The 26,583-nt window shown below is 36.7% G+C and overlaps 2 protein-coding genes across 2 annotated transcripts; both read left to right on the top strand.

Annotated features, from left to right (window-relative positions):
* Window positions 1–1,458: 1,458 nt before the first annotated feature.
* Window positions 1,459–14,885, top strand: LOC306857838 (BTB/POZ domain-containing protein KCTD5-like). The gene is made up of 6 exons (XM_079398052.1): window positions 1,459–2,126; window positions 3,299–3,407; window positions 8,923–9,014; window positions 9,565–9,660; window positions 9,922–10,047; window positions 11,282–14,885. Exons 1-6 carry the CDS (start codon window positions 1,776–1,778, stop codon window positions 11,309–11,311), a joined length of 804 nt encoding a protein of 267 aa, XP_079254178.1. The 5' UTR covers window positions 1,459–1,775; the 3' UTR covers window positions 11,312–14,885.
* Window positions 14,886–15,309: 424 nt separating this feature from the next.
* Window positions 15,310–26,227, top strand: LOC306857832 (monocarboxylate transporter 6-like). The gene is made up of 5 exons (XM_079398040.1): window positions 15,310–15,638; window positions 16,692–17,141; window positions 18,917–19,060; window positions 20,265–21,086; window positions 24,570–26,227. Exons 2-5 carry the CDS (start codon window positions 16,862–16,864, stop codon window positions 24,833–24,835), a joined length of 1,512 nt encoding a protein of 503 aa, XP_079254166.1. The 5' UTR covers window positions 15,310–15,638; window positions 16,692–16,861; the 3' UTR covers window positions 24,836–26,227.
* The last annotated feature ends 356 nt before the right edge of the window (window positions 26,228–26,583 follow it).

Genomic DNA, 26,583 nt, shown 5'->3' with positions numbered 1-26,583 from the left:
CGCCCGTCCCTCCCCTTTGGATGTTACTACGGTGCGAGGACGCACCTTCCGGGAGGGGGGCGAAATGTCAGGATTGTGGACTGTTTTGTGTGTTTTGCTCCCCATGTCTTCTGTGACCCAGTTTCTCCCTCATGTTGATTGCTTAATTTGATCCTAGGTGTGTCTCCTTAGTTCCCTCCTTATCCTGTCTTTAAAAGCCCCAGTCCTTTCAGTCAGAGTTTTGTTAGTCCTTGAATGTCTTCCCTGCCTGTACTTCTTGTAACCTGGATATTAAAGACGTTAATTGTGAACTCTCCGTGTTTCCTCATCTCCTCGCTCCGTGTTCCCAGAGCAGCGTGACAGTATCCACATGAGTCCAAATATGTAGACACTTTCCCTCAATGTTTTCTTCACCAGATTCAATGTAGCACATGCGACCTATGGTTTCACTAGAACTGTGTTGGCCAGCCTCCCATTGAGTAAGACTTCCTTTGTCCTGCTTGTGTGTGTGTGTTGTAAAGCTGTGAAAAGTGCTATAGAGGTATAATTTGAATTGTTGTTCACCTTTATTTATATAGCGCTTTATACAATGCTGATTGTGTCAAAGCAGTTTTACAGTGTCAACAGGAAAATAGAGAAATTTTCCAGCTAAAGTCAGTTCATTGATTTAGTGATGTTATCGTCATCATTCTCTTCCAATAGTGTGCAATCAGTCAAGTGTCCCCAACTAAGCAAGGCAAAAATGTATTTTTATGTATTAACCAGTGGAATGAACCACGTCTGTGTACACTGTCTTTTGTAGCAGGATTTGCTTGCTTAGAGCATTAACGTCCATTTATTTATATAATTTCATTTCTTTGTTGTATTTTTGTCCAGTAAACAAAGGCAAATTCCTTGTACATGTAAACCCATTGTATCTGGCAATAAAAGGGATTGAGATTGTGAAAGAACTTGTGGAGCATTGATTGAAAGAGTTTGGAAATTTGTCCTTTCCCTATTTAAACATTGTGGCTAAGAGGTTGCATGGGGAAAATGCCCCATCAGATATTTGTCCATATTGAAATCCTGATTATTACTAGTAGTGTTTTACTAGCACTAGTAGTTGCACTTTAAAGGTTGTCTTGGATAGTTAGCAGATGTTATAGGGTTTTTTGTTATTTTAACATTGTAAAACAAGAAGTGTATGTGGGCAGCCTACCAGTGTAAAAATGTGTTTTGCCAATGATCCACTGGATCCTAACATAAAACTAGACATAAACTTCGGGGTGTTTTTATGCAATAACAGTGTTTACATTAATGGGATTTGTTCCGTAATTCAGCCGCTACGGGCGATCATACCATTAATTTGTAATCATTACAAGAATACCAAAATCGTGTAATGAGCAAGTGTTATTAGACAGCTTAATATCACGTCAATTTGTGCTTTCAGAATCGGCGAATCTGCTGCGGTCGTCGCATCACATCTGGAGCGAAGGACCTGAACCAGGAAGTTGGTCACCAGATAACACGGAAACCAGCTAAACCGTAACACCTGGAAGTGATATGTTGAGTCTCACACATAATATGTGTAGCATACATGGGGCGTTTATATAAACAAAACGGATCAGTGTAGTGTTTTGGGCGAATGGTAAGCAATGTCGCCTCGCGTGCGCGTTACTAACACACCGCAACGCGTTTGTCGTCGTTATCAACGCGTGTAAACTCGGCCCGTTTAGCGTAACAGCGCCGTGCGGAGCGCTAAATAAAGGCATTTAGTGTCTGATCAAGACGGAACTGACTGTTTGTGCTGCGAAAATATGGCAGAGTTGCACGTTGAGCCCAACGCGACTGGCATCCTCGAGCAGACCGAGCATTGTGAGATCAGAGGCTCAGTGAACGTGAGACTCCCGTCGCCTAATCTGGGTATTCCGCCCCGGAGCGGCTTGTCCAGTCCAGGGGTCTCCGGCTCCAGAGCAGTGTTTGGGTTCCCTATGAAGAGCAACCCCACTTCCCCATCACCAGAAGCCACAGAGAAACCAGGATCTCGGTGGGTCCGGCTCAATGTCGGGGGAACCTACTTTGTTACAACCAAACAGACTCTTTGCAGGGATCCTAAATCGTTTCTGTATCGATTATGTCAGGAAGATCCAGATCTGGATTCGGATAAGGTAGGGCTCGGTTTACACCAGTAAAGCATGCTTCATAATTCAGTCATTTTAATATGTATAAGACAATAACATTATAATGCATACAGGATTTTATGTGTGTATTTGTAATGCACATATGAGGTGCAGTTTAATCCCGTATAAAATAAATAGTACCCACTTTAAAGGAATAGTTTATCCAAAAATGAAATGTATGCCATTATTTACTCACTCTCGTGTCATTCCCAACCTGTGTGACATGCTTTATTATGTGGAACACAAAAGGAGATATTCTGAAGAGTGTTAACCAAATAATTTTGGTTGGCATTGCGTGTCATTGCATGGACAAAAACACTGAGACGTTTCTCAAAATATCTTCTTTTATGTTCCACATAAGAAAGTAAGAGGGTGATTAAATGATAACAGAACATTCGTTTTTGGGTGAACTAATGTACAGTAGATTGGTTTCTGTAGCTGGTTTCTAGATGGTCTGTTTAGTCATTATCTACTGCAGGCTGGTTATTATCTGATTAACCAGTTCAATCCAATAACCACCAAGATGACCACCTGGTAGCTGATTTGTTACTTTTCCAAGATGTTCTACCAGGTTGGACCAGCCAGTGACAAGCTAATGTCCATTTTAGACCAGCTAGAAACAAGTTAAAATGAACCTCCTTGGCCACCTTTGCTTGTGATAAATTGGTTGCTGTTCCAAGATACACAACACAGCTACCAACACAGCTACCAAAACACAGCTACCAACCTAAACTGCATTTTATAGCAGGCCATACAAGTGTTATTTACAGTTCTGCAGAGGATTTCCTCTCCAAAGTGTTAATTTATGTAAAAATAGCAACCACAATTTGAAGTTTCAAAATCACCAGAGCATCTCATTTACAAAAAAAAGCTGTTGTTGCTGCACTAATTTACTAAACTCATTCAGTGTACTTCTGAAGAGTGAATGGATTCACTAACTGGGTTCTCTAAATTCTCACTCACTTAATAATCAGGCATTACTTTATCTGCTGCTAGAGTGACGTTAACATGATGTTAATGGAATCAGTGGTTTGTCAAGGGAATTTCACAAATGATTGAACAATATAACTGCAGTGGCCACAACAGTGATGAAGTTCAATGTAAATTGAATTGCAATTGCAACAAGCAGTGTTCACACTGTCGGTTATCTTTTCTCACAGGATGAGACAGGAGCATATTTGATTGACAGGGATCCCACATATTTTGGACCTATCTTAAACTACTTGAGGCATGGGAAGTTGATCATCAACAAGAACCTCGCTGAGGAGGGTGAGATGATCTGGGCACGCTGCCCTCAAAAACTTCATAATGGAACAGTAATGACCTAGTCTCATTTAGAAACATCATTATTTTTGTGTGTGGAAAGGTCCTCCGTGTACTCGTGTAAGAGATAATTTCCTACAGGACTGGTGAGATCTTGAAAGGCTTACAGTCTGTGTCCAAAAACTGTGTTTTGTTTTGTGCGTCAGTGCTCCAGATTTAGATGATGGCAATTATTGCATGATGTTTTTTTTTTTTAGTGCTGTCAAACGATTAATTGCGATTAATCGCATCCAAAATAAACGTTTTTATTTGCAAAATGTATGCGTGTTCTGTGTGTATTTATGTATATATAAATACACACACATACAGTATATATTTAGAAAGTATTTACATGTCTATATGTATATTCATATAATTTATATTAGAAATAAATATATTTAATATATAAAATAAATTTTTCTAAAATATATACATGCATGTGTGTGTATTTATATATATACACAATAAATATACACAGTACACATACAGTGCCTTGCGGAAGTATTCATATCCCTTCATTTTTTTCACATTTTGTTATGTTGCTTCCTTATGGTAAACTGCTTTAAATTACTTTTTTTCCACGCCAATCTACACGCCATACACCATAATGGTAAAGCAAAAACAGGTTTTTAACGTGTTTGCAAATTTATTAAAAATAAAACACTTAAATGATTCCATTGCATAAGTATTCATACCCTTTTCTGGGACAGTGGAAATTTAGCTCAGGAGCATTCATATTGCTTGTAGATGTCACTACACTTCGAGTGAAGTTAACCTGTGGCAATTTCAATTGAATGGGTATGATTTGGAAAGGCACACATGTCTTAATAAAAGGTCCAACAGCTGATAATTCATATTAGAGCAAAAACCAAGCCCTGAGGTCAAAAGAACTGCCTGTAGAGCTCAGAAACAGGTTTGCGTCAAGCCACACATCTGGGGAAGGGTTCAGAAAAACATTCTGCTGCATTAAGGGTCACAGAAGCATGTAGTCTCTGTTACCTTTAATGGAAGAAGTTTGAAAAAAACCAGGACTCTTCCTAGAGCTGGGCTCCTGTCCAAACTGAGCAACTGATGGAGAAGGACTTTGGTTAGTGTGGTAACCAAGACCCTTATGGTCACTCTAGTTGAGCTCCATGATCATATGTGGAGAAATCTACAGAAGGACAAACATCACTGCAACAATCCTCCGAGAGACAGCATATCTTCTATTCTAAGAAAATAAGTTTGCATTATTATTTGTAATGATCAAAAAGCATGTGCAAAGTAACAACTCTGTAGGACAGGGGTCTTCAAACTAGATCCTGGAGGGCCAATGCCCTGCAGACTTTAGCTCCAACTGGCTTAACACACCTATCTGGAAGTTTCTAGTGTGTCTAGTAAGAGCTTGATTAGCTGGTTCAAGTGTGTTTAATTAGGGTTGGAGCTAAACTCTGCAGGACACCGGCCCTCTAGGACCAAGTTTGGAGCTGTAGGATCAAATTATTTTTATTTACTTTATTTACATTTTATTTACTTTAGATACACAGCAAAAAATCCAGGGTGAAATTAACTCTCCTGGGAGTACATGTGAGACCACACTCGAGTGTGAAAGTGTTAATATAAGAGTGGTAAATTAACACTGAAGCAGAGTTAAAGTTAATGAGGTAATTAAGAGATTCATTGAGTGGTGATTGACCATTTTTTAAGACACCTGATGTTAACAAGCAGAATCACCAAAGACGAAAATCACAATTTATGTGTCACCATTATAGTGGTCGTTACAACATATGATTCCATTGAGTTTAATAATGCTATGGCCAATCAAAGGCGTTCAGATGAGTCAAGGCTATAAAGGATACGTTTGGCGCTACTGAACTTGGTCGAGACCAACGAGAACATTTGGCGAGTCCAATAACCAAGTCCGAGACAAGTCCGAGTGCAAACACCGAGACAATAGAAAAATGTCTCGAGTCCGAGACCGGACTCGAGCACTACAGCCCTACTGTATGCATAAAAAATATCTACATTAAATGAAACTGCAGACGAGCTGAATGAGACGCAGATTCACCCTCTGCCAGCAGGTGGTGCTTAAAGCGTTTACTTGGTTTCTGCTGTAAACAAAGCAGCGCTACACTTATGAATTTTTAATATGCATTATACAGAGGCAAGTTGAAAAGAAAAAAAACATCTAAACTTTTGTAAAGACAGTAAGTTCCCCTCAGGCATACATTCATATAAACTCCTACCCTAACTGAATGCACGCTCCGTCAAGGGAACTTGCCAGTACCCCTTTAACAGATCTAATTTTGTGACGAAACGTGCAGATCCAACGTTATCAATGCAATCCTCCATAAGTGGGAGGGGAAACGAGTCGCTGCAAAACCGCTGCATGCCGTCAGACTTCGGGAACCAGCAAACACGGCGAGCTCCAAGGGCTAAAACTCGGTACTGCGAGTCCGTTCTCAACAAGATACTTTACTTCTCCCTCCATGATTTTACGTTTAACAGGGTTCACTCTGTAGGCACATTGCTTAATGGGTTGATGATCATGACAGTTGGTCTAATAAATTGTTAAGCACTGAATGTTTTCATAGCATTCAGTTGGCATGTTTGTTTGAAGGACATTGGGCAGATTGTGGAAGTTTGGAATGTGGGCTTTTTTTTTTAAATCCGATTAATCGAAAAATAATCGTCCAACTATTCAAAAATAATCGTTAGTTGCAGCCAGTGTTGGGTGTAACGCGTTACTGTAATTAAATTACTTATCCACTGAAAAAGTAAAGTAAGGGATTACTGTTCATTTTTAGGTAATTTAATTAGTTACTTATAAAGTACTTGCGTTACATACAGTAAATAATTTCAACAGTTCTAAAAGCAATATTGAATTTGAAATCTAAATTTACCGTCTAAAGATATTGAATGCAGTGGCTTTAACCCTCCGCGTGCGGGTGCGTTCACTTTCAGATTTTCCTGATTCACAGAGAAACCTTAAATACTCAAATCAGGGCCGGCACCAAGAGGGGGCATTCGCGGGCAGAGTTACGGTGCCCCCCACTTTCCATCCTCTCCCCTTCTTGCTGAACGTGATCGTTTCGAAAGCGAAAGTGAAACCGGTAAAACATCGCACATAAGAAAGCGATTGCACGCTTTAGCGAGCGTCAGAAACTGCACGCAATCACAGATGGAGGTGCCCTGGCGCCGGCTCTGACTCGGATACATATAAGACTAAAATCAATAGAATCTAAAAATCTTGAAGTGTCTACTTGACACTTGAACGAATTCAAATTAAAAACTAATGTTTCTGATTATGCAATCCGTATGAAACTAAAGCAAGGTACAGTCTTTCCCGTGTCTGAGCTCATGATATGCAGTCACCTGCGCGCATATGCCCTCACCTAGATACAAAATTTTTTTTTAAATATTAAGAAAAAAAATAAATAATCTAATATTCATCACTTTTGAAAGAAGACCTGCTATGAGAAATTTACCTCATAAGAACAGCGCGATCTGACATTATTCAGCAGAGAAGATCATTTCTGTAATTTATTCTTTCCTACATTAGTTAACGTGTTATTTTGACATAAACCTGTACAGATTTTACTAGTTGGGCTTTTCCTGAACATCTTGCCAAACTGAAATGTATTGTTTAACTTTTAAGCCTTTTTGTTATTCAGATATTTTGCAGAGTATTTCTATTTGTTAACCAAAGGTGGTTACATTTTTTTCATAAAAATGTTTAAGTATTACAGTTGTTTTAAAGCTAAAAGGCTAAACTATTCTATGTTTGACTCGAGTTGAAAGAATATAGAGTTTAATTTCTATTAAGGTTTATAGGGATTTTAAGATATAGCCTAATTAGCGATTTGAATAATTAAGTTACTTATTGAGTAACTAAGTTACTTTTCAGATAGAGTAATTAGTAATTTAAATACAATATTGATGAAGTAATTAGTAACTGTAATTAATTACTTTTTGAAAGTAACTTACCCAACAGCACTAGTTTTATTTATTAATCAGTTTGGTCTTATAGTAGTGTACAATTCCTAATCATCATCTTTTATTGGCATGGGTGTAGCGTTAAAAGGATAGCTCTGACATCTTTTACTCACCTCATGTTCCAAACTTTTTTTTTTGTTCTGTTATACACAAAATAAGACATTTTTCCAGTATCCAGTATCACGTCAGTATTTTTCGGTCCATACAGAGAAAGTCAGTGGAATCCAATGTTGGACCCTAGTGATTTTATTTTATGGACAAAAACAATTGAAAGTTCTTCAAATGATCTTCTTTTGTGAACCACAGCAGAAAAAGGCTATGGACTATGGATAATATTTACTATAAAGCAGTAACCACATGATAGATTACCCAACACTGGTTGCAGCCCTACTCTGCTCCTCACCTGCCGAGTACCATCCCAAGAGTAAAGTGTGCTGGTAGCAGCCTCATGCTGTGGGGCTGTTTTTCAATGGCAGGGACTGAGGGACTCGGAGTAGAAGAAAAGCTCAATGCACCAAAATATACAGATTAATGAAAACCTAATCCAGAGCTTTCAGAACCTCAGACTGGGCAAAAGGTTCACCTTCCAACAGGACAATGCACACCGCAAGAGCGGCTTGTAGACAACTCTGCGAATGTCCTTGAGTGGCCCAGCCACAGCCTGGGCTTGAACCCAATCAAATGTTTCTGGAGAAACCTGAAAATGTGCATCTGCCCCCATCCAATCTGATAGAGCTTGAGAGGTGAAAAGGCGAGGAGAAGAATGGCAGATAATTTTGCAGAGAGAATGACAGCAAAGCTTGTCGCATCAAACAAAAAAGGCTTCAGCAACTCAGCTAAATATTTAGTTAAGGGTATGAATACTTATGCAATGTATTATTATTTTATACATTCACGAAGTTGTGACAAATCTGTTTTTGCTTTGTCAGTATGGTGTATGCAGTGTAGATTCATGTGGGAAAAAAAACTAATTTACTAATTTAAAGCAGTTTTAACATAAGGCAGCAACATAACAAAACGTGAAAAAAAAATTAATTAATTACTTTTGCAAGGCACTGTACATATATTACGTAAACAAAAACTTTTAATTTGGATGCGATTAATCATTTGGCAGCACTAGTTTTATTTATTAATCAGTTTGGTCTTATAGTAGTGTACAATTCCTAATCATCATCTTTTATTGGCATGGGTGTAGCGTTAAAAGGATAGCTTTGACATCTTTTACTCACCTCATGTTCCAAACTTTTTTTTTGTTCTGTTATACACAAAATAAGATATTTTTCCAGTATCCAGTATCACGTCAGTATTTTTCGGTCCATACAGAGAAAGTCAGTGGAATCCAATGTTGGACCCTAGTGATTTTATTTTATGGACAAAAACAATTGAAAGTTCTTCAAATGATCTTCTTTTGTGAACCACAGCAGAAAAAGACTATGGACTATGGATAATATTTACTATAAAGCAGTAACCACATGATAGATTTTCACTGATTCTCTGACCACTGCAGGTGTTCTAGAGGAAGCAGAGTTTTACAACATTGCGTCACTTGTGAGGCTGGTGAAGGAGAGAATACGAGACAATGAAAACAGAACGTCTCAGGTATGTGGGAAAACAACAGAATACTCTGTGTGCTTGTTTTTTGGAACAGCTATGCAATCTGTCAGCAGATCTGCTAGAATTACTGCAATTGCTCAAAGGAAGTATTTCGTTGTCTACCTTCAAGCACTCTGTGTCTAAAAGTTCATCAGAATCAGAGAGTTCCTCATTCGAGAACTATTTGGGAACAGCAAAGCTTCTTTGAATCAACATTTAAGATGTACAGCTGCCCAACCTTCAGTGTAGACAAGCACAGATTTCTAGACATGATTTGAGCATTTGCTTCAATGAAGAGTTAAAAAAAAAAAAAAAAAAGTAATTCTATGCGTTTTCAATGCATGCTTGCATTGAACTGAAAAAAAAATACATTCTGTTCAGTATCTATTCTATATTGTCATAAAGTCATAAAAATTTGAAAGGACATTAAGGCGAGTAAATAAAGACGTTGATTTTGGGGGGGTGAACTATCAAAGTTTCCAAAACCTGTGCAGCTTCATACAATGACTTATAAGTCTGTTTTAGCCCCTAATTCAGAATATTATTGTTTTTACAGGGCCCTGTGAAGCATGTGTATCGTGTATTACAATGTCAAGAAGAGGAGCTCACTCAGATGGTTTCCACCATGTCAGACGGATGGAAGTTTGAACAGGTAGCTTTTGTTTTCACTTCCCCAGTATATGTGGTGCTGTTGACCAGTATAGGTGTAGATCCTTTGTCTGGAGTATTTTAGCAGTATTTTATTGTAGCATCTTTTAACTCAGACATAGGGAAGGTTTCTGGATAGGCACTTTATATCTTAACAGGTTGTTTCTTTCATTATACATGATCTTAAACAGGCATGTGCCTCCACTGTTTTTGTTGCTTATCTGTTTGCTATGGTACAAACTTGACTCAACTTGTCTATCTCAAGCTCATAAGTATTGGCTCCTCCTATAACTATGGCAATGAGGACCAGGCCGAATTCCTGTGCGTCGTTTCCCGGGAGCTGAACAACTCCACTAACGGAATTGTTATCGAGCCCACCGAGAAGGCTAAGGTATGATGAACACTTTTTCATATTACCTTATTTTGTATAATGTCTTTAAAAACTTTGATAGCAAAGTACTTACTACTATTACTAATATAGATATAATTATTTTATAGCCATATATATATATATATATATATATATTTAAAAAAATCACATTTAAATAGCATTTAAACATTTTTATCAGAAAAATCACAATTGGATTTCCCCTTAATCGTTAATAATAATAATAATAATAACTATTATTATTATTATTATTATTTTATAGCCATATTAATATATATTCACAACATTTGGCCAAATTGACCAGCCCTACAAATAAGCAAACCAAACATGGTTATTTTTTTTAAATAGCATTTTAAATTGCAATTTGTTTTGATAGGTTTTTTCCCCAAAATTGTGCAGCCCTGATGATGATGATAATAATAATAATAATGCTATTAAAATTCTAAAATAATTTATTATTGTTATTGATAATTTTTTACAAAAATGTTTACATTAAATTATTAAATAATAAGGTAATATTATAATAACAATAATTGTTGTTATTTGTTGTAGAAGTAAAAATAATAATATTATTTATACACAGTATCTCACAAAAGTGAGTACACCCCTCACATTTCAGCAAAACATTTTCTATAATTTCTCAATCTTATAGCCTAGGCCAACTTTGTGGAGAGCAACAATTCTAATTATCAAATCCTCAGAGAGTTCTGTGCCATGAGGTGCCAAGTTGAACATCCAGTGGTCAGTATGAGAGAATTGTACTCACAAATTTGAACTGCTCTAAAACAAGATACACAAATTTGTATGGTCCTGTCAAGCAGACAAAAACATGAACATGATGAATAGGACATGTGGCTTTGTATGGTTAAAGGACGTATAGCTGTTATCACTTAGGGTGTACTCACTTTTGTTGCCAGCTTTTTTGACAATATTGGCTGTACGTTGAGTTATTTTGAGAGGACAGTAAATCTTTACTGCTATACAAGTTGCACATTGACTAGTCTAAAATATATGAGTTTCATTTCTATAGTATTTTCCCTTGAAAAGATATACTAAATTGATTGCCGAAATGTGAGGGGTGATAGGGGTGAAATAAATATATTTTTAATTTTTTATTTTAAATTATTATTTTTTTTATGAAAGAGGATATTAATTTTCCTTAACTGCCATAGCAGACTGATGAGAAAATATTATAAAAATTATAGAGCTCATCATTATCCTCATGTTTCCTCCACAGATCCTTCAGGAGAGGGGGTCCAGGATGTGAGGAACCTGGTGCCTGAGCCCACACAGATGTCCCATCCCTCACTTCCTTTCTCCAGATCCTCCTCCACCACACAGCTGATTCCAAGTTCATCAGCCCATCACCCCTCACCTCACCCTCCCCTCCTCCCTTGTGCCTTTCCACTGTGGGGGTTTCAGTCCCCCTCCTTCCTGCAGTGCTGCAACATTAACCGATCAGCACCACCACTAACTATCACCGCTATTATTGACTAATCAAAAAAGTTTGAGGTTAAACCTCAGACCATCACATTTGATGCAAGACTGCTCAGAGAGAGGATTACAGGGAAGGATTCATCATTCATCCTAATGCTTATTTATGCAGACTTCATCATCATTATCCTCATATCCGGTCATTACCATCATAATCTTTACAGCTGCTGGCTTTAAATGTTTTAAGGGGGGTTCAGTTGCCCCTGTTGGTTCGGCTGCGTCCACATGACCATAATCTCCTCAGGACTTCCAAATGGCGTGCAAGATAGAACATCAATACAGCTTCTCATAACAACCACATTAATTTACACTGTAAATCATTAGCATAATTTCAGCATTCATTTCCCATTGCCGAGAGCACAGCAGATGGCGCAACGGATAAAACGAAGACAGCGGCTTTTGAACATGCAGTATTTTGTCTTCAAAGCGGCATGTTTCTTTTGTTAACTACCCATTTACCCGTCTGGAAAGGACCAGAGGAGAAGGGAGAACTCATACTGCCAACTGTCCGGTCAGATGCCGCAAATCGCGTGTCCATCGCTGTGAAGATGTCTCACATTTCCAGTTTGCTCCGGTTGACTTTTGTCATCCTGGATTTTGTAGGTTTTTTTTGCCTTGTCGCTGTGGATATTTCAAAACAGGAAATTTAAAAAAACTAAAAAATGTGGTTTTAGGGCATGTGAGGATTATGTATATTCAAAACATATGTATTATGAAGAGGCCGAATGCAAGTCATGTAATTGTTGATATCTGTACCACAGTGGTCGTTTTTTGTGTTTATCAAGATGAGTTTCTCTATTTGATTGGGGAAGGTTCTGAATCGACCCCTAATGTACTTTTTTTTTAAAGCCTGGTCGCCGAGATATGAATTTGTTTGGTTGTGTTTTTCCTTTAAACACTTTGTTGATGACTGGAAAAAAAAAACAGGAGACTTGTATAGAGGTATCAGGCCTACATAGTCCAGGAGGTTCTGGAGACTGTTGTTGGACAAAGTGCCCACAAGTTTTGAGTCAGGGCAAAACTGCATTAGTGGCTCTTTGTTGCATTTTTTGACACCAGATCTAACTCTCCCCATAGCATTTTGGCTATTTAACTGTTTAACTCCTTTTTGTTTAAAGTCTGATCACATCAGTGGGATGTTTTTGAATGTAAAGGGCTCCATATATTATGGAATGTTCTTGCCATTTCTTTTTTAATTTCAAAATCTAATATCATTTCAGGTAAATCATTTTATGTTTGCTTCATTTTAACATTGAAGCTCTTTCTTTGAAACTGGTTTCCCTTGTTGTTTAACAGCAGATCAACTTGATCTCCTGTATTTTATTATTTAATTTTTTTTATATATACATTGTGGTTTCTCTGAATCTACTGTGACTACACAAATTGTCAGTATTTGAACGGTATCCAGGCTGTATTTCGGTTATTCGGTTCTTCATATCTATTAATGAAATATTGTTGAATCTAGGGGTCAGTCTAAGATGGCATCATGTACGTGGACTTTAGGTGACGTTTTTATGGTCTGCAGTGTTTTAAAGTGTTCTCTCTAAATACATTTAAGAAATTTCACCTCTTTAAACTCATGTCCTTTGTTTTATCAAATCAAGAAGGCAAAGTACTTGAGTTTGTGAGCTACTTTGTGGTTGAGCTTCCCTTTCTTCGGTTATGTTAATGTTTTCCCCCTCCTGGAGAGAATTTATTTGTTCAGCCTCAATTATTAGTCATTGAAGCTCCTGTAACAGGACCTCAGCTCTCTCACAGGATCCTGTTGTGCATTTCCATTGTTCGAATAGGTTTAAGGTCTAATTTCAAAGAAGAATCCTGGATTCAAATCTAGGTGGCGCTGTTTAAGTCTCTCTCTGCCCAGTTGTTTGTCTAGTGTTGTGCCTTTGACCTGTTGTGCCCTAAATGTCTTCGCTCCTAGATTACTCTTCTTTAAATACAGAAATGGTGTTTATTTCATGTTTGTTTTGACTAGATCAGTTCTGTTCCTTGACTCAGATACTGACTGTGCCCGTTTCCCCTGAGTTTGTTATTGTTCTTGTTTCAGTGGTTCGTCTGTATTTAGCTTTTCCACTCTTGCTCCTTTGCACTTTTCATTTTGCGCCCACCTGCTTTATAATGTTCTCACTGTGTGGATTTTGTTTTTAGATTTTGTTCTATTTTTAGAGTCGAACCCCATGTGAGGCATAAGGAAATGTCACGAGTAGTCTCAAGTTTTATTTAGGAAACTGATTTAGATGTCACATTGACTGCTAATGCTTTAAAAACTTGAGATTGTGAGACTTCTGTGTGTCTCTTTTTCCTTAGTAATCTACTATTCTTCTTTAGGTCTTGTGCCCCATGTTGTTTAAGATTAAACAAAAAGATATATAGATAAAGATATTTTCTTTGAAAAAAGATATTTGCTATTCTGAAAAACAGGAGGCTGTTGGAAGCATGCAATGTGTTGGGTATATAATGTTAAATGCTGGGGTGCTGTCATATTGTGAAGGTGAAGTGGAACTTGAAAGAAAAATATGGCCCTGTTTTAACTATTCTGTATAGAAATCGATAAAATCAAACACAGTACTACTGGAAAAATTTGCTTGCTGAGGCTAAATATGCTTATGCAACATCCCATGTATCTGATAAAAAACAGCTTTCAACCAATGTTTTTGAGCTGGCCAAAAGTGCAGACCTCTGTCATAACTTCAGATAAAAGTTAAAAACAAGGTCCATGTTTAACATAAGGGTTGTTTTAATAGTTAGTCTACAACACCTGCATGCTTTAATGTACAGTACACACACATTTTAACGTGCTAAAAACCTGCTCTTTCATCAGATGTTTTGGGTGTGTTGCATTATCAACAGTATTGATGTAAAGTGTCAAATATGTCACTAGGCTGTGGAGATTGTGGAGCTAAGTGTTCTGGAAATGAGTAGTCTTGATCAGACTGTCCTTGTCATTTATTATAATTTTTTTCATTTTTAAAGTTTGTCTTCTGATGCAGTTTCTTGCAATGTACAGATTGCAAAATAATAATGTATGATTTTTATCATAAAATGTGTTTGTGTTTCAGACTCGTGGCGTGCTTATTTTGTTTACAATGTTTTACAACTTTGTTTTTATGTATTCTGTTTAAAAAAATGTAAAACCATTAAAAAACATTTTGACATTAAACAAAATTGAGATTGCACTCACAACGGTAATTTCTGGACTGCATATGTTTTAATTTTTATTAACTATTGAAATGTTTAGTTGTTTGTTATTTTAGGAAAACATAATTTTACAATTCCCTGATATTTCATGACCGTAGGGAACCATGTAAATAATAAGGAATACTTCACCCATAAACATAAATTCTACCAAACCCATGACTTTCTTTCTTCCATGAAACACAAAAGAAGTTGGGCAGAATGACAGTTGCAGTCACCATTCTCTTTCTTTTGTCCCACCATACAATGAAAATGAATGGTGACTGAGGCATTATGTCCAGCGTCTCCAATTGAAGATTAGTTAAACAGATTTGGTCAGACTTTACTTTTTACCACAATCTCTTGACCCTAAAGCTACTTTTAAATGAAAGTGGTCTAAATTGACGCTGGTCACCGCGTGTCTTTCTCACTTGTAAATGGTTAGTATTGGAAATATAATGGAGTGTGTTTGGGGTAATAATAAAATGTTTGTTGGATAGAATCAGTAGTATGTACATAACTCTAATGTAGTAATGTTGGGAGTAGTAATGTGGGTTATAGTGCTTAACTACGCCAGCGCACAGGAGCCCGCCCTTCAGCGCGACACTAGGCGGATGAGACTGAGCTTCTCTGGGGTAAAGGCAAGAGGAAATGCCATGCCATCGCCCCGGTGCTCAAATTTCTCTGCGCGTAGACTGCTTTTAAAGGAGCCGTTACCACTTCCATCTAGCTCTCCATTTGGGTTATGTGGTTATAGTGCGATATGTAGGAGAACATGCTGTTACAGTAGCTTTTACTTAATCGTTTGGATCCTGAAACTGCTCCCTCCCGGAGTGTCTCCTCCTCCCGCTGATATGACAGTCTCCGCAGCCTCCGCAGCACAGAGACACGGCGCTGGCGTGGATGCCTGAAGACGCCCTCAAAAGGTGCGTTTGTTGTTTATTACTTATATATTTTTGCTCATGCTTTGGATTGTGTCGTGTTTGAGACTGGCAATACGTTTGGCTTGAAGAGCAGGATGAAATGTTTATGTTGGCACCTGGTGTTGTGGCTGATTTCAGGTAATTTCAATAAAAAGACTGTTTATTTGAACAGCTTATACTTAAGGGCTATAGCCCTCCAAACGTGTCTTAAGTGTTTTAAGTATTTTCATAGCACTTGTTGAAAAAAGTCGGCTTTCCATTGTTCTTTGTTGTTCATTTAGTCGCTTCTTCCTGAATAATAATGTCATTATGTCATCATGTTCACAACACCCTAAAACATCCGTAGACACTGAACAAAAACACCAGTGGTGGAAATCTTGATTAATCTAAGACCGTAGGTTGCATTGTGCGCCAGTAGGTGGCGACACATGGCTCTATTTTTTTCTGTGTTGAGCAAATCTTGAATCATTCACTCAACCGATTCTCTAAAACAGAACAACTTTAACAACTGAAACAAATTTATCATTCTTATTATAATCCCTGTCTTAACCCACTAAGAGTGTGCAAACATCATTATCTTTAGCAGAATCATGGACATGACTTTAATAAAGCTGTAGAAAAGACAGAATCGTCTAAATAAATAAACAGTTTCAACAAAAATTAGTACTGTTATTAGTTATATGTACTTTTTTGTATAATTTGCTTTCAGTAACTTCTACATACTCATTCATGCAAGGGTGTGGCCATTCAGTTATTGAATCCAATGAAAAGCTACTTCACGCACTCAGTTGTATTTTGCTGGTAAGTTTCCTTGTCAAGCCTAAATATTAACTTGGTTAGTATTCAGAATTACAGCTAAGGCCAAAAAAAAAAAACTTGAAAAAGGTGGATGTGAGCAAAAACCTCTCATGTCTACCTGAACTTGAAACATAAACAAAGAGGAATTTGACAAGTTCATACAGAAACTTAGTTTTGTGGGTCCACCCAATATTTTGCAGTGTTTTTCATTGTATTTGTTCAATAAGATTAGTTCTTTATCCTTTTTTTTTTGTATAGGGGTATAGCAAGTACAATTTATTTGGAGGATATAGAATATGCAAGAATGTGTTGCCCTGCTCTTCTGCCACTGACGGCCCAAAGCTCCCCGGATCAAGTGGAAAATCCCAGGCACCAGTGACTTGGTTACCATCAGATTGGAAAATATGGCACCTCAGTAACCTTCCAGCATGGAGGAGCAGTCAGGGGAACTATGTGAGCCTGAATGTGAGGAGGGAGAAAAACAAGGACCAGGACTCCCTTCTGATCAAGCTCATCCAGTTACCGATGCTCCAGATGGAGGCTGGGGATGGGTGGTCCTGGTGGCTACCATCCTTGTCTTAGCTCTGACGCTGGCCTTCCCCTCCTGCATTGGCATCTTCTACTTAGAGCTCCAGGAAGAATTTCAAGCCAGTAACAGTGAGACGTCTTGGGTGCCGTCGATAATGACGTCAGTTTTGCATGCCGGAGGTAAGGATGTTATCAAGAAGTCTGTTGTTTCTACTCTAGTAGCACAACAAAATGAAATTGCAAAACTGACGATAGTTTTAAACAGGTTTCCCCCAACATAACTCCTATCTTCTAGTGGTTGTACAAACAAGAAATCCCACCTCCGAACTCATGCCATTACCTGAGCTCAGGGTTTCCCAAACAGGAGTTTGTGAGCTGATAATAAATTATATTGAATGTCATTTTTCATATTAAAACTGAAATAGTGATATATGTTATTATATTGCTAATGTGTGCTACAGTAAGTTCATGTTATTTACATTAACATTTGCATAATTTCCAGTATTCTTTTGAACAGAACGTTACAACATTTCACCAAATACTACGCCAAAATGAAAACTCAAGGATATGTTAACGTGTTAAACATTTAAAAGGGAATAATTGTAAAGAAAAAAAAGGGTGAAGTTGTTGTAAAGCGTGAACTAAGTGTGAAAACGTAATAATGCCATTAGAAGCAGAGTCTTTGTTCTTTGTGTCTGGATGTCCCAGATGTAGCAATATGAGACAATTTCACACAATATATGACAAAAAAAAAAAAAAAAATCCTGGCAAATTCATGCAGCCCTATATTTATAAATGATTTAAAAATAAAAACAATAAAAAAACCCCACTTAAACAGAACCGTGAATAATAAAACATTATTAAAATGTTGAATTATTAACTTAAAATCTCTGGTATTATACTTCAAGTAAATATTTTACCTATAAGGATTTCAGAGCCAGTGTTGCTAAGTCAAGCTGGTCAAAATACGGAGAAATATTTTGAAAGCGCCACAGAGTCACAGTGTTTATATTTTTTGGGGAATCAACCTATGAATGGCTTACTTGTACTGTACTTGTGTCTGAATATTAAACTGGGTCAACCTTAACTGACATTTCAATTTAACATTTAACAAAAATACTTCCAATCCAGAGACTGTTTATCCTCCTTTATTAATAAAGCTTTTATTTTACATAGGGTAAATTAAAGTAGCTCTATGCACAATTTTGTTTAATCAGATGTGAAGTGACATACTGCCAAGTATGGTGACCCATACTCTGAATTCGTGCTCTGCATTTAACCCATCCAACGTGCACACACACAGTAGTGAACACACACACACCGTGAACACACACCCGGAGCAGTGGGCAGCCATTTATGCTGAGGCGCCCGGGGAGCAGTTGGGGGTTCGGTGCCTTTCTCAAGGGCACCTCAGTCGTGGAGAGAGCGCTGGACATTCACTCCCCCCACCTACAATCCCTGCCAGCCCGAGACTCGAACCCGCAACCTTTGGATTACAAGTCCGACTCTCTAACCATTAGGCCACGACTTCCACACTGTCAAGTAGTTGATGTCAAGTAGTTGATAACAACTATATTACAGAAGTCCAGCAGAGATGGCAATTAAACATCAGTGTTTGATTTACACGTTTACTGTGAATTTGGCTTTTACTGGTAGTCATAGTAGCAGTCATAGTAATAATAAAAAACGAGGAACAGCTTGACCCAGCATTTATTACTCACACTTCATTATACCTCTTAAACTGCCATACATCAATTACTTGTGAGAGTTGTGTGTTGACGTTTCGCTTGATATATTTGAACAAGGCAGTTCATTGTTCTAGGGTGGTGTCTTGAGTAGCTGGCTGTAGAAAATGAGCTGTAGGAATATGGCATATCATGCTGGGATTTTAGGAGTAAACTGTCTCAAATTGAAGTTTTTTTTTTTTTTTTTACTGTTAAGTGTTTTTCTTGCAGGTCCTCTGTGTAGTGTGCTGGTGGAACGCTTTGGTTGCCGGGCGACAGTGATGTTTGGGGGAGTGCTGAGTGGTTTTGGGATGGCGGTCAGCTCTTTCTCACGTTCCATCGTTGACTTGTATATCACCACTGGGGTCATCACAGGTCAGTAAGTCACCAGAGGAAATTATTATGATATCTTGTTTGATCTGTAGATAAAAGAGAAACAGTTATTACATAAACGCCCTTGTGATTATGTAAAGAGTTATCACTAAGCACTTTACCAGCTGCCCTGATATGAATAAGAATATGAATACAAAAGTGGCTGATTTCTTGAGCAGTATCACACAAGTATCCTATTTAATCAGACCACCCACAAAAAAAGTTTCAGATGTTAAAAATGTGTGTACTGTATCAATAAGCAGTTATTTGACCAGTAAGTAAATGTGAAAAATAAAGGTATTTATTGTTAATGTATCATTAATTAATAGATCATATTATTATTATTATTAATAATAATAAAATAGTTTAAATTAATTAAACAATAAATAAATGTATCATATATCGCAGATAGGCAGCATGGAAGTAAATAATATATGAGCATTTATGAAATTATTAATTGAATATTAAATCAAATATAATATCATAATTATTGTCTGTTATACTTTAATATTAAAAAAATATATATATTTTGTTATCTTTATTATTAAATAATATTATTAAAATATAATTATAAAAATTATATATATATATATATATATATAAATATAATTATGAAAATAAAATATTATTTGTATTATTCTGATGATTAATTTATGATAAATTATTATATGATATACTACTAATAATAAATCCATAATTAATTATTTATTATTAATTTATTATTAATTATTTAAACTATATAACAACAACAATTATTATTATATTTACAGTTACAGATTTAATGTATTTATTATTAATTCTTAAATTATATACAACTAATAATAATAAATGCATTTGTTTTTAATAGATTGGTTATTCAATTTTAATCCATATATTGTAATAACAATAACAATTATTATTTTATTTACAGTTACATATTTAATGTATTTATTATTAATACTTAAATGATATACAACTAATAACAATAAATGCATTCGTTACTAATTGATTGATTGATTGAATTAATTATTAAACCACACAATAATGGCAAAACTAAATAAATAAATAAATGATTATAAATACAGTTACAGCTTAGATGTATATACAGTTACAGTTTGAATAGTTTGCATGTAATTAAATAATAGGTGTTAACTGTTAGTTACCAAAGTACGATGTACTTTATCCAGCAGTCAGTTCTAGATAATTCATAACTCTGTTTGCTTCACAGGTCTGGGTTTCTGTTTCAGCTTCCAGCCCGCGGTCACAATACTTGGCCACTACTTTGTGCGCCGTCGTCCTTTTGCCAATGCCATATCCTCCACTGGTACTGCTCTGGGTCTGTCTACATTACCTTTTTTAGGTGACTATCTGCAGAGTACGCTGGGCTGGAGAGGGAGCTTTCTGGTACTCGGTGCTGTGCTGCTCAACTGCTGTGTTTGCGGAGCCGTTATGAGACCCATCAGGCCTCGCAAGCCCAGAAAGTCAGAGGTGATGAGCAACAGTCCCAGACCCGCAGGCAAAAAGGGATGCGTGCTGGGGATCTTTCAGAGTTTAGCATCATTCCTCAGAAAACACATGGCCTTTGACCTCTTCTGTAGTAACCCGCGATTTCGAGTCTTTTCACTGGGCATCACTTGGATGATGCTGGGGTTTGTGGTTCCGCTTATTTACCTGGTCCCGTACGCAACAGCTCACAAAATGGATCCAAGCCGAGCCGCCTTGCTGCTCTCCTTCCTGGGCTTTGTCAACATCCTTGTGCGTCCTCCTGTTGGAGTGCTCTTCAGCATGTCCTGGTTTAAAGGTCGACACATCTACGTTTTCTCAGCCGCACTCCTCATAAATGGACTCAGTAATAGTATCTGCTGCATTTCCGCCAGTTTCCCAGTGCTATTAATGTATGTGCTGACGTACGGACTGTCCATGAGCGTGGTAGGCTCACTGATGTTCACCGTCCTGATGGACACGGTGGAGATGAGCCAATTCCCATCTGCGCTTGGCCTGTTGTCTATTATGGAAAGCGTTACGCTGCTAATTGGACCTCCTCTCGCAGGTAACATGAAAACCTTGTGTTATGTCACTGAATATGTATGACTCACAGAACACAGCCCAGACAAGATCTATAGTCATCTAAACTCCAGATAGCAGCCTTTAAAACAGACAGAGACTGTTGTAAATGTGGTCCTGCTGGTATTTCAACCTGATGGTTGTCATGAAACACTTTTAGAAAGTCAACATGTCTTGAAGTGTGACATGATTAAAACTATTTTAAACAATTTGTAACTATTTTGCACGTAGCTTTATAACCTAATATTTTTTGAAAGAATTTATAGAACATTTGTACTATATAGAACATTTGAAATACAATTGCCACAAGGGAAGGGAAAGGGAAGTGGTGTGTGACCAAGTATGGTGACCCATACTCGGAATTTGTGCTCTGCATTTAACCCATCCAAGTGTACTTACACCCGGAGCAGTGGGCAGCCAATGGCGCCCGGGGAGCAGTTGGGGGTTCGGTGCCTTGCTCAAGGGTCTCACCTCAGTCGTGGTATTGAGGGTGGAGAGAGTGCTGGTTATTCACTCCCCCACCTACAATCCCTGCCGGACATGAGACTCGAACCCATGACCTTCAGGTTACAAGTCCAACTCTCTATCCATTAGGTCATTATTTGCTGACTATAGCTCTCTTTTTAAATCTTGTTTGCATTTACTAATGTGTAAATGTGTTTCATTACTACACTAATTTCGAATATATATATATACAGTATTTATATATGTAAGTATAAATACTTAACTACATATTACAAATGCATACGTAAAAGAAAATATGTGCGTAAATAATGCTGTTTATTAATATGTATTATATTAAAGGTTCGGTGCCGTGTGTGTGTGTGTATACATATATATTAGTGCTGTGAAATGAGTAATCACGATTAATCGCATCCAAAATAAAAGTTTTTGTTTACATTGTTTATTTACTGTTTATATTTATTATATATATATATATATATATATATATATATACAGACACATACAGTATATATTTAGAAAATATTTACGTTTATACATTTATATATTCATATTCTTATATTTTATAATATATATAAATATATTTAATAAATAAACATAACATATTTTTCTTAAATATATGCATGCATGTGTTTGTATTTATTTATACATAATAAATATACACAATATACACATATATTATGTAAACAAAAACTTTTATTTTGGATGCGATTAATTGTTTGACAGCACTAATATATACATATATATATATTTATTATATATATTGATCCCCTGCTGGTTTGCCCACTGACAAAGAAATGATCAGTCTATAATTTTAATGGTAGGTTTATTTGAACAGTGAGAGACAGAATAACAACAAAAAATCCATAAAAACGCATTTCAAAAAAGTTATAACTTGATTTGCATTTTAATGAGTGAAATAAGTATTTGACCCTTTTGCAAAACATGGCTTAGTACTTGGTGGCAAAATGCTTGTTGGCAATCACAGAGGTCAGATGTTTCTTGTAGTTGGTCACCAGGTTTGCACACATCTCAGGAGGTATTTTGTTCCACTCCTCTTTGCAGATCCTCTCCAAGTCATTAAGGTTTCGAGGCTGATGTTTGGCAACTCGAACCTTCAGCTCCCTCCACAGATTTAAGCTCTGGAGACTGGCTAGGCCACTCCAGGACCTTACTGTGCTTCTTCTTGAGCCACTCCTTTGTTGCGTCGGCCATGTGTTTTGGGTCATTGTCATGCTGGAATACCCATCCATGATCCATTTTCATGGTACATGGTCCTTTTGATGTGGTGCAGTTGTCCTGTCCTCTTAGCAGAAAAACACCCCCAAAGCATAATTTTTCCACCTCCATGTTTCTGGAGCAGAGGGACCTTGCGGGCACTGCAGGATTTCAGTCCTTCACGGCGCAGTGTGTTACAAATTGTTTTCTTGGTGACTATGGTCCCAGCTGCCTTGAGATTATTGACAAGATCCTCCTGTGTAGTTCTGGGCTGATTCCTTACCGTTCTCATGATAATTGAAACTCCACGAGGTGAGATCTTGCATGGAGCCCCAGGCCGAGGGAGATTGACAGTTATTTTGTGTTTCTTCCATTTACGAATAATCGCACCAACTGTTGTCACCTTCTCACCAAGCTGCTTGGTGATGGTCTTGTAGCCCATTCCAACCTTGTGTAGGTCTACAATCTTGTCCCTGACATCCTTGGACAGCTCTTTGGTCTTGGCCATGGTGGAGGGTTAGGAATCTGATTGATTGCTTCTGTGGACAGGGTGTCTTTTATACAGGTAACAAGATGAGATTAGGAGCACTCCCTTTAAGACAGTGCTCCTAATCTCAGCTCTTTACATGTATAAAACACACCTGGGAGCCAGAAATAAAATATTAATTGACTCATTAAAATGCAAATCAATTTATAACTTTTTTGAAATGCGTTTTTCTGGATTTTTAGTTGTTATTCTGTCTTTCACTGTTCAAATAAACCTACCATTAAAATTATTGATTAGACTGATCATTTCTTTGTCAGTGGGCAAACGTACAAAATCAAATAATTTTTAAAATAAAATAAATAAATTTAAAAAAAAATTCCCCACTGTATATATAAGCCTTTTATGCTCACGAAAGCTTCATTAATTGGTAAAATAAATTACTGCAGTAAAAACAGTAATATTGTAAAATATTTTTACAATCTAAAATAAAATAAAGTTTTCTAAAATATTTTTTTTATTGTAATATATTTTATTAATTTGGATGTAATTTTTTTTACCCTCATCTACAGTAGGTTGAGCATCTGCTTTTTGAACTAGAGCAAGCAAACATGTAATTAAAATGGTAAACATTTAGTGAACTAATAGTGACCAGTTACGGGACCTACAAAATACAATTTCTATTATAAATTCATATTAATTTTACCCTACAATCTTGTTGTGTATAAAAAAGTTAGTGCACAGCGCATTACCTAAAATGCAACTGCTCTTATCCCTGGTTTATATCTGGCTCAGATCAGGAAATGAACATTCTTTTCTGTGACGTCTCAACTGTCAAAGTAAAGTCCCAAAAAAATCTTTTTAAAAATTAAATCCTTGACATTGTTGTCACATAAAGAAGAAATCACTGTATGATCCAGAATGAAATAAATGTGCGATTCTATTGCTATCAGTGAGGAGGTTTGTGCCTATGTTTGAGTAAAAAGAATGGAATGTCTGCTTCATTGTAACTAATCTGGATTTTTGTGTTAGTGGGAGTGAAGGCTGTGATCTCAATCTGGTCAAACTGACCGTTCTTTCTCACACACAAATGTCCTTAGTTGGGTCAAGCACTGCCTAGCACCTTGGAGTGCTACTAAGTACACATTTTTGGCTTAAGGCTCACCCGTATTCCACCCCCCTCTGGCATGACTCATGTTTTGGTGGTTATTTTCAAAATAATGATGATAGAGCAGATTTGTTATTGTATTTGCACATATATAGATCTTGTAATATATCTGTAATATCTCTCCACCTGTGTTCCAGGAATCCTTGTGGACCGGACTGACCAGTACACATATGTGTTTGTGGCCTGCAGCATCTTGGTGGCCTTATCAGCTCTGTTTCTTATGGCTTCCTTTTACTGGCTGGACTCCCTTGATGCAGCCCAGAAGAACAGTTCACCAGCATCTGGGTCTCCAGCTAAGCCTGCAGTCAATTTGACCACGGACTGCCAGTACAGCAGTGTGCCTACAGATGGAGACAAGACAAATAACCCATCATCAGAGGAAGAAAAAATCACAGATGTATGACCTGGATCAGTGTTCTTTATGTCTTTGTAATCGTGATTCCTATCAGGTACAAAAATATGTTTCTTTGCCATTTATTAGTAGCACAGAATGAGCTGTTTATAACTGTTTTATTTCAGCATCAAACCCAGGTTGTTTTGTACGTTGTTTTATGACACTGGTTTTTGTAAACATTCTGTCTCACATCACTGGTTTGCCTTATACAGTTTATTAGTGCCATGGTGGCACAACAATGACATCCGTTAATGCAGTGCTTTGAATTCAAGTTAATATTATTATGTTTGCCCAGGAAATTGATTTGTTTCATCTCATGCTTATAATATTAATTTTCCAAATTTTTTGCGTAGTTACACTACTCTTCAACAGTTTGAGGTTGATAAGATTTTTGAAAAAGTCTCTTATGCTCACTCAGTCTGCTTTTATATGTTTAAAAATACAGTAAAATCAGTAATATTGTGAAATATTATTACAATTTTAAATAACACTTTTCTATTTTCATATATTTTAAAATGTAAATTTTTACTGTGATGGTAAAGCTGAATTTTAACAGCCATTACTCTGGTCTTCAGTGTCATATGATCCTTCAGAAACCTTCTGGTGCTCAAGAAACATTTCTTAACATTATAAATGTTAAAAACAGTCAAGCTGCTTACTTCTTTTGATTTAATTTTTTGAAATAGAAAGTTCAAAAGAACAGCATTTATTTGAAATAGACATTTTGAGACTTTTAATTGAATGTATCCTTGCTTAATAAAAGTATTACTTTCTTTAAAAAAACTTACTGACCTCAAATGTTTGAACTGTAGTATATATCACACTGTGTTGTTTTATACACTTTTGTGTGATAAGACCATGCACTGAAAGACCTGACCTTAAAGGAAAATTTTTGGTCTGTTGCCTCTACACATCCAGTTCCCAGAGTATGAAAGGTACTGTATAATAAATCAGTAGAAAATAGTTTTGCTGTTATTGCACAGACTCATAAGGTTTTCTCAGTACAATTACAGACATTCTTTAACCAAGAATTAAAACTCAGACTTCATGCTTTCTGGTTCTCAGCGATGTGCCCTTGGGTTTGTTTATTTGTTTCATGGGTTAGTACTGAATAAGACTGTTTGAACTAAGCATGCAAAGGGCCTATTTTTATTGAGTGTCACATTTAACTTCATGCTGATTTATATGTAAACTCATGTAAACTGTTGTTGGTCATCCTTGTTGCTCTGCTGTTTTGTTACTTTGCCAAAACAAACAACCAGCTTATATAAGCAGAAAGGCCTACGAGCCCCCTGAGAGAGTATCAATTATATCAAAATGTATAATACAAAGTATTTACTACAATGAAAAAGTTTATTTCTGTACTCAATTTAAATTTAATAATAAAGATGTAAGCAGATATATGCTCTGTTGTTTCTTTTGCTATCAGTGAACAAGTCTGGGTAACCCATCTTCACTCTCTGGTTAATGTTGTCAGAAAACTACAACATTTGTTGAAAATTCTATCAGACAAACAATGTGTCAGACAAAGTGTTAATAAATTGAATTCTGTTAGCGCAAGCCAAATAAAATAAAATAAAAAAATGCCTATAGTGATAGTAAATGTTAGTGTCAGGTTCATTGTTAAAATCCTTGTTTACACATTTGCTCACGAGAGAAATAAAGGGCTGCTCATTCATGAAATCACCCATATAATTCATGATATTTGCTAAACATGATGAGCACTACATACGGTAGCAATGTGAGATAAAAACCTG

This window comes from Barbus barbus (assembly GCF_936440315.1).
Source record: "Barbus barbus genome assembly, chromosome: 38".
In the NCBI taxonomy this organism is placed as follows: Eukaryota; Metazoa; Chordata; class Actinopteri; order Cypriniformes; family Cyprinidae; genus Barbus; species Barbus barbus.
This window is presented reverse-complemented; position numbering and strand designations above follow the sequence as displayed.

Excerpts from the sequence above, each read along its gene's own strand:
- LOC306857832 (XM_079398040.1), top strand. The coding sequence starts at position 16,862 with ATGGAGGAGCAGTCAGGGGAACTATGTGAGCCTGAATGTGAGGAGGGA. Across the intron at positions 17,142-18,916 it reads GTCAGTTTTGCATGCCGGAG|GTCCTCTGTGTAGTGTGCTG; the intron begins GTAAGGATGTTA and ends TTTTTCTTGCAG. Across the intron at positions 19,061-20,264 it reads CACCACTGGGGTCATCACAG|GTCTGGGTTTCTGTTTCAGC; the intron begins GTCAGTAAGTCA and ends TTTGCTTCACAG.
- LOC306857838 (XM_079398052.1), top strand. The coding sequence starts at position 1,776 with ATGGCAGAGTTGCACGTTGAGCCCAACGCGACTGGCATCCTCGAGCAG. Across the intron at positions 2,127-3,298 it reads CAGATCTGGATTCGGATAAG|GATGAGACAGGAGCATATTT; the intron begins GTAGGGCTCGGT and ends CTTTTCTCACAG. Across the intron at positions 10,048-11,281 it reads AGCCCACCGAGAAGGCTAAG|ATCCTTCAGGAGAGGGGGTC; the intron begins GTATGATGAACA and ends TTTCCTCCACAG.